Source organism: Aotus nancymaae, unplaced genomic scaffold (genome assembly GCF_030222135.1).
Source record: "Aotus nancymaae isolate 86718 unplaced genomic scaffold, 86718_ANA_hifiasm-v0.15.2.pri h1tg000004l, whole genome shotgun sequence".
NCBI lineage: Eukaryota > Metazoa > Chordata > Mammalia > Primates > Aotidae > Aotus > Aotus nancymaae.
The window spans coordinates 7,955,396-7,967,267 of NW_026988415.1; the positions used below are offsets into that span (position 1 = coordinate 7,955,396).

The window sequence follows — 11,872 nt, forward strand, 5'->3', positions numbered from 1 at the left end:
GGCTCACGCCTGCAATCCCAGCACTTTGGGAAGCCGAGGCGGGTGGATCACAAGGTCAAGAGATCGAGACCATCCTGGTCAACATGGTGAAACCCCGTCTCTACTAAAAATACAAAAAATTAGCTGGGCATGGTGGCGCGTGCCTGTAGTCCCAGCTACTCGGGAGGCTGAGGCAGGAGAATTGCCTCAACGCAGGAGGGGGAGGTTGCGGTGAGCCGAGATCGCGCCATTGCACTCCAGCCTGGGTAACAAGAGCGAAACTCCGTCTCAAAAAAAAAAAAGAAGTAATAAGGAAGACTGAGGAGACTTTCTACCCCATTTCAGATAGAAGCAGTGGAGACCTGCCTGTGGATGGATGTGTTTCTACCTCTCTTGCACCTCGCAGGTCTCAGGGATGGGAGGGGCTTATTTGGAGGTGAAAGACTCCGACCGACAGAGGCAGTGAGTCCAGGCAGTTTCAGGAGTCCAGGCACAGCCCCTCAGGAAGGCTGGAAGGGAACACTGACGGCTGTTAGTGCCCCTCCCCTGTCCCTGTGCCTGCTGCCAGCTCTGGAGGACCCCATCAAGGTTCCCAGATTTACAACTTTATGACTTCCATTTTGGGAGTCAGCTAGAGGGGAAGTTTTCTCTGAGGGGGGCAGTTTCAGTTATGCAGAGAGAGGAGCCCCAGGGCTGGCTAACAAACAAGAAGAGAACTCTGTGGAAGGACGGTAACCCACTACGGTGTAGGGGAGGCCCAGGCTGCATCCAGACACTCCTTGCTGTCAACCCTGGAAAAGGGGGCTGGGGAGTCAAGTACAGTGGAGGTGGGAGGGAAGACATCGGTAAGGCTTAGGGAGTGAGCAGGAAGGCTTGGAGCACATCTGGGAGCAGGGAAAGAGTGATGAAAAAGAGGCGGAGAGGCGAGGGATGAAAACGAGGCTGAGAAGTGGTGGGGGCGGGTGGTTCCTCCGCAGAGACGAGGCCCCGCCCCACGCTGCCCCTGCCGTCTGCGCTCGTCAATCCCCTCAGGGTTCCCGGATGTGCTTTCCCAACCTCCATCTTGGGAGTCTGAGGTAGCTGCGGCGTTTTGTGAAAGTCTGGACTCAGGTCAGCGGAGGGAAGTCAGAACTGGGCAGTACTCAAGGTGAGGGCCCTGAGAGAGAACTGAGGGACCTCCCACCATAGAGAGAAGAAGCTCTGGCCCACCATGCCCCTGCCGTGGGACTTGTAGGTCCCAGACAGGAAAATGGCCGCTGAGAGCTGAGGGACGCATCCCCATGACAGAAGAAGGGAGGAGGTGCCGGCCCTGTAGGGAATAAATAGGGAGACTTTGAGGAGAGCAAGGGGAACCCCCACCTCAGAGGACAGATTCCCAGAGATTCCCACTCTGTCCCTCATATCAGCCCTGGCAGAGCTCCCCAGTCAGCTCAGGCTGAGCTGCAGCCCTCTCATTGCTGGGTGAGGGGTTTAGGGGAGGGGGAGGCCTTGGTCTGAGGGTCCCACGGCAAGTCAGCAGAGGCAGCTGCCTCCGGTAGGCAGAGGGAAGATTCCCAGTCCCTGCTGGGGATAAGAGTGAGGACTGAGGTGTCATATGTGCATCAGAGCAGATGTGAGGCTGCCCCGACTGCCCCCGTGGTAGAGTATGGGACGTGGCTGTCTCCTCACTACCTCTCTCTGCTCTCAGGGATGTGGAGGTTGCTCTGAGGTTTTGCCTCAGGCCAGCAGAATGGTAGGGACACGGCCCGATCTAAGAAAATGTATGTGACAATGCTAATTAAATTTTGAGGGGGTCATGCAGCCCAGAACTGTGGGGCTCTGGATGTCTGGCCAGCTCCAGCTGTCAGCCCTGGCAGGTCCAAGGCTCTGCTTGCAGTCTTAGCCAGAGGGGCTTCCTTACTTCCTCTTGCAGGTACTCCAGGAACCAGGTGGTGACAAACTGAGTCTAAGTTGCACTTCCTAAAGTCAGCACAGCAGAGGAGGCCCAGGCAGTGCCAGGAATCAAGGTGAGTGCATAGCCTGACGGTGTACCAAGGGCCCTACCCCCACAAACAGAACAGACCCAGCAGCACCCAGCCCTAACCACCTACTGTCATTCCTGGTGCCCCAGGCTCTGCCTGCCAACTGTGCCCTGAGGTGCTTTCTCACATCCTCCTACAGGTTACCTGGAGACAAACCTCCTAGGAAGACAGGCAACCTGTGAGGCCCTAGAGCACCATCTTAAGAGAAGGAGAGCTGTAAGTTGGCCTTTGTCAGAGCCATCATGGATGCATTTCTCAGCTAAGGCCACTCACACTGTCACTCTCTTCTACAGGTCTGTTGGATCCCATCATTCATATCCCTGTTGATACATTCATCTGCTGCTCCTGAAGAAGCTGTTATGCCACTCTTTCCAAACAGTCCATCCCTCAACTCTGAGGAAGACTCCCAGAAGCCAGTTGTGATAGAGGAATGGATAGATGCACACGATCCCACAAATGAGGATGCCTCCTCCATTTCTTCTTCCACTTTCTACTTATTATGTCCCTCTTCTTCTTCCTCCTCATCCTCTCCTCTGATTCTTGGTGGTCCTGAGGAGGAAGAAGTGTCATCTGCTGGGATGTCAAGTCTTCCCTCGAGCACTCCCAATAGTCCTCCACAGGGTCCTTCACAGTGTTCTCCCCAGAATCCTCTGGGCTCCTGCTCCTCCTTTATTTCAGGGATCCCATTCAATGAAGAGTTCAGCAGCCAGAAAGAGGAATATACAAGTACCTTTCAGGGCCTGCTAGACAGTGAGCCTTTGTTAACACGTAAACTAGATGAAAAGGTGGCCGAGTTAGTGCAGTTCCTCCTCCTCAAATATGACACAAAGGAGCCTATAACAGAGGCACAGATGCTGATGATTGCCGTCAGGTACAAAAACTACTTTCCTATGATATTCGAGAAAGCCCGTGAGTTCATGGAGTTTCTTTTTGGCCTTACCCTGATAGAAGTGGACCCAGACCACTCCTATGCATTTGTAAACACAGTAGACCCCACCGACATGGGTAGTGATGACCAGGGTACACGCAAGAACAGCCTCCTGATTGTTATTCTGAGTATAATCTTCATAAAGGGTGGCTGTGCCTCTGAGGAGGCCATCTGGGAAGTGCTGAATGCAATAGGGGTGTATGCTGGGAGGGAGCACTTCGTCTATGGGGAGCCCGGGGAGCTCGTCATTAAAGTTTGGGTAGAGGAAGGTTACCTGGAGTACCGGGAGGTGCCCAACACTTCTCCTCCATTTTATGACTTCCTATGGGGTCCGAGAGCCCATTCAGAAAACATAAAGAGGAAAGTACTAGAGTTTTTGGCCAAGCTGAACGACACTGTCCCTCTTATATTTCCATCTTGGTATAAGGATGCTTTGAAAGATGCAGAAGAGGGCCTCCGGGCCATAATTTCCACTACAGATGATGCCACTGACATGGCCAACAGAAGCTTCAGTTTCATGTCCAGCAACTTCTCCTGTCCTGAGTAAAGTCTAGGGTAGTTTCTTCCTTTTGTGTTTGAAGAAGGCATTGAGGTTCTTCATAGTGGAGGGCCCGGGTGGGGCTGGAGAGAAAACGGTGTTTTCTGCATTTCTGTTTCATGTGGGTGTTCTATAGATTTACCTGTTTTTCTTTTGGCTATTTTCAAATGATTTTCCTTTTAATAGCAGGTTTAGTTAGTTTCAGAATCTTAGTTTATGACTATTACTCATACCCGTATTGCTCTTTCTCTGACTTAAAAGTAAGAGTTTTATATTTTGTTAAAAAATTGGGAAAACCTCTCTTATTTTGTGATCTGTAACAGGATAGTGTGGTATTGTAATAAGAATTTTCTTTAAAATGTGAAAGTACTCAGCAGTTAAACAGTGGAACATAATAAGGGATGGCTAATATTTGCATCTCATCCTAGCCTTTATTCTCTTGGACTTAAAAATCAAATACAGATAACTTGCTTAGCTTGGCATATTCAAGAAAGTAGCAGAAATTAAATCTGAATACAAGAAAACCTCACTGATTCCTTTATTTGCTGAACATTATTTAAGCATACACTTTTGGAAGGCACTCTTCATAGTGGGGTTAGTGTGAAAAGCATAACATATCCCTACCCATAAAACAGGAGATTCTTGGAGCAGAAGCCATATCAAGAAGGTGGCAAGATGTTCTCTACAATTTAAAGAACAACTTTAAAAATAACTGGGGAGGTGAGGCTCCATTGTGAGCCTTCGAGTGTAGAGACCCTGAGCTAAGGCAGCTTGGGGCTTTGGAAAGCTGCAATTGGTTCTGTGGGAGTTGATTGTTACGAAGCTGGGTGTTGTCAGCAACCAGACCCTCAGAAGGTGAGAGAAAAACCTGGAATGGAAAACTGCTCTGAGCAGTTGCTTCTGGTTGGAGGACAAGGCAGAGAGGAGTCTTCACTTGGGAAATTAGTGGAAGGTATGCTGTGGCTTTTATACTGGTGAACTTGAACACAGTGCCAAACTAGGCGATTGATACCCATCATCTGCAAGTGTTTGAGAATGATACTTGCAGAAATAGAATGATAATCCCTTGAAGTGCTTCCCAGAACCCTGTAGGCTGGCACTCATTTCCCTTACTTAGGAGAGCCAGAGTCCACTTCATGGAAAGGACATTTGATTAGGTTATTTTGAATGTAAATTGACCAACTCTAAACAAGGGCTAGATTTTTAGTAAAGGACAATAGTAGTGGTTTGGATGGACAAGCAATGCAGAAGGTGAAAAGGAGTTGGTCTTTGACTCAAATTCCAGGATAATTGAGTTGCATTCCACTTGGGGAATTCTCCCCTTACCCAAATTATACAATGTATTATTTCAGAAAGAATATGTACTGAGTTTTATTTATGAAGCTGAATTTTTGGCTAAGTTGGAACTCTATGACATATTCAACTACATATGCTGAAATATTTTGGATAACAAAAACAGCTGAATTTTCACAAAAGACAGTGGTAGCTTTTGGGGATATAATCATATTGATAACAACTGCCATTTGTTACATTTCCAATATATGCCAGGCATTGTGCCAGGTGTTTTACTCATATTACATACATTCCCGCAATTCTATAAGGCAGGGCTTATGAAACCACTTTTACAGATGAAGAACCTGAGGCTCATAGTGCTGCCTAAATTCTGCAAGATCACATGGGTAGACAGTGACAGGGCTGGGACTGGAGCTTTGCTCTAAATTCATCTAGATGCATACTGTCCCCTCTCTTCTCAGCCTGAGGAAGGTTCATATCTCTTGTTAAATTCCCCAATATCACATTAGTAGAATGTGACTCAGACTTGAGCCCTGGCCTGAATTTTACTTAGGCCTACACTGTCCCCAGTTCTCCCAGCCCGAGGACAACCTTTAAGTCACTTATCTTCATGCTTCTTAATGTCTCTCAGGTGGCATAAAGATGAACCCTGTAGCCAAAGTTTTAAGTTGGGTCTAAAGAATGAAGGTGACAATGAGAACAAAATATAATTCAGGGATCATTATTGGCTTTCTTTACCTAAAGTCCTCCTGTTCTAAGCCCAAGGTTTCTTAAGCACTGACTCTGTTCAGGCGTTGGCAGTTTTGTCCAGCCCCATCACTTTCCTACATTACAGCACTGTCTTTTGATCTTCCCTGTATGTTCTCTTGTGCAACTCTGGAACATGTCCAGTAGACTAGCTTGTCACTAGTATCTCTCCCTCTGAATTCTGTGCCCTGGTCCCAATGCAAAATCCTTGAATCATCTGTCCTTCCCTTGACATAGACCATTCTTACTCCATGCAGAAGTTCCTTGACTCATCCATCTCTCACCCTGGCTCCTCTGTGATAACAGCCCTTCAGTGTGACTATTCAGTTTAGATAATGACATTTCAATACCTACCCTGATTATCTTCAACACACTCTCAACGTATTTCCACATAGACTGGTGAGTAGAATGTGATTTGCCACATAATATACTAGTTTTAGAGATGTAATCCTGAAGTCAGAAATAGAGTTTTTGAAAGAATCCTAGTATGCAATATTTGTGGTAGGATTTTAATAAGATGCATTATTTAAAACAGTTCACTGAACCGAAACATATTTGAATGAGCTTTCATCAGTGATCAAAAACCAACCTTTCCCTCATAATCTTTGTAGATGTAGAAAGACTATAAAATCACTTTCTAAATGATCTACTAGAAACTGAATTTCTAAAAAAACAAAACAATAATAAAATCTCAAAGACTGCCTAGGAGGTGACAAGATTTCCATGTCAGACATGCTAGCTCTAATGAGAAAAACAAACAATGGTTAACCATCTTTCCACTCCCTCTTGTCTGTATATCTGCCTCATAGGAAAATTCTGGTTTGCATTGTTCCACAGGCACATGTACAGCTGTTCAGGAATGTTCAGTCATGTGGAAGGTAACAGAGGTTCTCAGAGTAGGATATTTATCATACACCAAAAGGACTGAGAGAATTCTCAGCCTAAAGAAATCATATAGGTTATAAAAAGGACAGTGCAGAAAAGTGCTATTGAGGGAATAAGGTTGACCCTCTTTGCCAAGACTTAAGGAGTTGTTTTAAAGCTAGATGTAATCCCTGTATTTCAAACTTCCAGTCACCTCATAAGAACAAGAATAAGTTGGAAGATTTCAAGGCAATGGTGGCATTCCCATGAACCATTCCAAGAAAATAAAAGACTTACTGTCATGAATTATAATAGCTGCTTTTAATTGAGCACCACAATGGTGTATGGGAGAGATTGCAAGTACCCATCTTTTCCTTGTCTACCTTGTCTTCCTGGGTGGTTCATTTGTAGTTAGACAGAAGCCAGTGCATCATTCCAATGCTTTCATTTCTGTTTAGGAGTTAACATCTGTTGTGATGTGGCACTATAAGGTGAAAGCAGCTTGAATTCCTGGGTGACATGAGAGCCAGGACCCATTGCATATTAGTTTATTATACCATAACAATATATCACAAACTGGGTGACTTAAAAAAATGGAAATGTATTTTCTCACATTTCTGGAAGCTGGATATCCAAGATCAATATGTTGGCCAGTTTGATTTCTTCTGTGGCTTCTCCTTGGCTTGCAGATGACAACCTTCTTACTGAATTCTTATATGATTGTCCCTTGGTCTTTGTGTCTGTGTCCTAATCTCCTCTTCTTATGAGAACACCAGTCATACTGAATCAAGTTCTACTTATAGGACCTCACTGTATCTTAATTACCTCTTCAAAGACCCTGTCTTCAAATACGGTGACATTCTGAGGTACTGGGGGTTATGACTTGGATAAATGAATTTGGGGAGACAGCTACAATTCAGCACATAGCACCGTGTCAACTCAAATTAGAATTTATGTGCACAAAAATAAACTTGGGTTAAGCCATTATAATTTCAGCGATTTTTTTGTTCCATCAGCTTAGTGTTACTTTATTGGACTACTATGCTGCTCCTCTTTCTTTTCTTGGGCTTATTTTAATATTTTTCTTCTAAATAAATACTGCATATATTATTGTTGCAAAAAAATTCTAAAAATACATAGAAATCACATTTCTTTCCTGTAGAAAGTTTCGCCAAAATTCAGCCCCCTTCTCAGAGGTTTCCACAATTAACAATGTGGTATGTAAGTTTTAAAAGATGATTTTAGGCTTTCAGAAATACAGATGTGCTAATATATATACACATATATATAAGCATATATTATATGTAATAGCACACATGTATGTGCTGTGTATATGTACATGTATACATATAAAACTATACATGTGTAATAATATGCATATAGATCTGCTGCTTGCCTTTGCCACTATTATAGGTTCAATTTCATCTTCCCCAAAATTGTATGTTAAAATTAAAATGTGACATTATTTGGAGATAGTAGTATTTCAGATGCAATCAGGTTAAAATGAGGTTATTAACGCTGGCCCTAATCGAATATGAAGGGAGTCATTATAAAAAGGAGAAATTTAGATACAGAGATACGAGTGAGAGGGATGACAATGTGAGCACTTGTGGACTGAAGAAAGCCATCTACATGGCAAGGAGAGAGGCCTGGAAAACATCCTTCCCTACAGCCCTCAGAAGGAATCAACCTTGCAAATGCCTTGCTCTTTGACCACCAGACTCCAAAACTGTAAGACAATAAATTCCTGTTGTTTATGTCATTCAGGTGTAGTGCTTTGCTGTGGCAGCCCTAACAAACCAATATAATCACTTATTAAAATGGATCTAAGATCTTTCCATGACAGCACAGATAGATCCGTCTTACTATTGGGACTACTCCCTAGAATTCCAGTTTATTTTAGTACAATAACAAATTGAACAATTTTCCTCTTGATGAACACATAGGTGTTTCGTGGCTATAATTAATATAAATAAATTCAACATATTTGAGCATAAATTCTAGGACAAATGCCTATAATTACCTATAAGGAATGCACATTAATGTGGAAACAAAGTCAGTATGAACAGAGTATGAATATTTTATACTTTTATAATGTTGATAGCTTTTTCCCAAAAATGTCTAATTAGTTAATTTCCCCACATATTTGTCTGTGGGGAAATTATTCATTTATTCACAAACATATTTTATCACAGTTTTAAATATTGGTCCAACTTATGGGTGCAAACCCTAGGTGACTTGGTTATGGTGATGAAGTTTTTAGATGCAATACCAATGTTTTGGTCAAACTTACAGATGCAAATCTTAGGTGATCTTGGGTTTTATGATGACTTTCTCAAATGCAATACCAAAAGTACCAACCATTTCAGAAAGAAAAGATAAATTGGACTTCGTGATAAATAAAAACTTCCACTCTGAAGTGACACTGCTAAGATAATGAAAAGAAAAGCCAGAAACTTGGATGTTTTGTGAAACACATATTTGGTAAAAGATGTGTATTTAAATATGCACAAAACTCTGAAAACCCAACCATAAGAAAACAAAACCCAATTTAAAGTGGGCAAATAAATCTGAACAGGCACCCCACCAAAGAATAAATATATAGGAATGGAAAATAAGCATATATAATAAAACTGTTCAATGTCATATAGCAGTAGAGAATTGCAAATTAAAGTACCTAGGAGATAGCACCCTACACCTAGGAAAACGGCTAATATTCCAAACACTGAGACATCAAATGTTGACAGGTATGTTGAGCAACAGGAACTTAGTCATTGTCAAGTGAGAAAGCCCTGGAGGAATTATGAAAGCATATTACTAAGAGAAAGAAGAAAATCTAAAAAGGCTACATAATGTATGATTACAATCATACAATATTCTGGAACAGGTAACTATAAATATACTAAAAATATTAGTGGTTTCCAAGGGCTTAGTGGTTGGGGTTGGGGCATAGGGAATTAATAAATAGGAGTACACAGGAGATCTAAGATGGTGAAGCCATTCTTTGTGACACGATGATGAATACTTGCCATTATACAGTTATCAAAACTTTTAGCATACCCAGAGCCTGATGTAAACTGTTGACTTTACTTAATAATGATGTATCAATACAGATTCATCAGTTGTAGTAACCCTGCCATAATAATACAAAATGTAAATTATAGGAGACAGTGTGTGTGTGTGTGTGAAGGCGGCAGGGCAGGAAGAGTAGTGCAAATATGTAGGAAACTCTGTAATTTTTATGCAGTTTTCTTTATTTTTGGATTAGCAGTGTTCTAAAAATGAAGTCTACTAGTTTTTAAAAATATGCACATCATTTGAACAGACACTTTACCAAAGAGGATATACCATTCAGAAAGAGGAATATAAAAAGATGGCCAACATCATTTGATATTAGGAAGATGCACACAAAAACCAAAAAAGATTCCAATAATGCTTATTAGAATGGCTAACATTTGAGAATCTAAAATACCAAATATGAGAGGATATGGAACAACAGCAATTCTCGTTTTCTGCTATTTGTGATGAAGAATGATACAGCTTATAAGTCAGTATTTTACAAAACTATTCCTAATGACAAATTTGGAAAGTTAGAACTATAGGAACTGAAAACAGAACAAAGTTGCTAGGGGCTTTGGAGAAGGGCAGTGATTGACCTCAAACGGAATGCACAGTGGAATTTTACTTTGATTGAATCGGTCATTATGACACTTGAATGGTAGATATGGGCCTCTATGCATTTGCCTAAATAAATAAAACTTTATATAGCAGTTAAATTTGATATATGTATTTAAAATTTTTATTTAACTTTTATCTTAAATTCAGAGACGCGATGGTAGGTTTGTTACATATGTCAACTTGTGTCATGGGGATATTTGTACGGATTATTTCATCACCCAGCTATTAAGCCTAGTACTTATTCATTATTTTTTCCTGATCCTCTCTCTCCTCCCACCCTCCATCCTCTAAAAGGCCCTAGTGTGTGTTTTTCCCCTTTATGTGTTAATGTGTTTTTATCATTTAGCTCCCACTTATAAGTAAGAACATGCGGTATTTGGTTTTCTGTTCCTGTGTTTGTTAAGGATAATGGCCTCCAGCTCCATCTATGTCATGGATTGGATTTTCAAAAGGATCATACCCTGCTGAAAAGGCAGTGTATTTTAATGTGGGACAATGATAGAAAAAGTAGCAACAACAAAGAAGCCTTTAACCTAGCCTAAGCGAAAGATAATATTAACTTCACACACAGCAGTAGTAATGGAGATTGAAAAAGTAGAAGGATTTGAAATGGATTTTAGCAGTTGAAGGAACAAAGTTGCTGTTGGATTTGATTTGGGATAAGATAAATGTAAGCATCAAGCACAACAGGAAAAACTGTGCCATCTTTGATGTTAACAAAAATCAAATTGAGCCATAGTTTGTTCTTTCAATTTTTTGTCAGCCTTCATGTGTATTATGTAACCTGTCAGAAACATGCACAAACGTTTCTTCTTCCTTGCAATCTGGGAATGCCCTCCCATCCTGCAACCCTGTGCCCAACAATTCTATATTCATGGCAACTATGGTACACCTTCACTGGCAGAAGCAGCTGTTCACTGAAGGCTGAATCTAAAGTAAGAATGAGGGACTGAAGGGAGTCATTTAGGGGGTGTTTTGAGAATGGTTGGGTTCACTCATTTCAATGGTCCCTGACACTCTCCCACTGATGCAATCACAAGAACCTTAGTGCCTCTTGCTTCTGGACAGGAGACTTACTTCCAGTATCAGTAGGTAAAATGATAGTTTGCCATTTTCTTTTCACCTTCCATAAGAAGTGCTCCCTGCTTGGGACCTCAGAAGAACAACTCCATGTGGATAATTTCCAAGGACATGGGACCCAGAGCTGGAATTCAGCCTACCAGCAGCCTCCCAGTCTGGAAGATTTCCTTGTCTGTGGGTTTCCACCTTGAGCACTGAGGTTTGATACACCAATCCTGGCCATGAGCCGAGGCCAACTGCCCCTGGGACATTGAGCCAAAGCTGAGGAAGGAAGTCAGCTCATGAACGGCTGAGTTGATCCTGGCCATAGTGGATGGAGAGAATCCGAACCCTCAGTGAAATCACTGGCAAAGCCACAAGTCAACCCCTTTTGGAATCTTGGGGCCCCGAATCCTTCTCAAAGTCCTTTCAGAGTGAGAACAGCTGAAAGGAAGTATGTGGAGCTCTTATCCATGTGGAGAGGGAAATAGGCCTCTACTCCTATCATGTCAGCAAATGCACTGCCACTAAGTCAGTGAAGTGTTTATGGACCCGGTCAGGGTGTCTGTCATCAATACAACATCACTCTGTCATGACTTTCTGGAATAGAACTGCTCAGGTTATATTTCTTAGATCCCCAGAGTTCCAGAGGTCAGCAGGAGGACTGGTCAATAGAAGGGGGAATTAATATATCATTATTCCAGATAGCATTCCCCCACCCACTACTGATTTCCCAATCCTGCTCTCAGAAAGAAAAAGCTCATG

General features: G+C 42.4%; 1 protein-coding gene across 1 annotated transcript; it reads left to right on the forward strand.

Annotated features, from left to right (window-relative positions):
- Window positions 1–2,359: 2,359 nt before the first annotated feature.
- On the forward strand, window positions 2,360–3,475 carry LOC105729250 (melanoma-associated antigen C2-like). Its single transcript, XM_012469917.1, has one exon. The coding sequence runs from the start codon at window positions 2,360–2,362 to the stop codon at window positions 3,473–3,475; it is 1,116 nt and encodes a 371-aa protein (XP_012325340.1).
- Window positions 3,476–11,872: the final 8,397 nt, after the last annotated feature.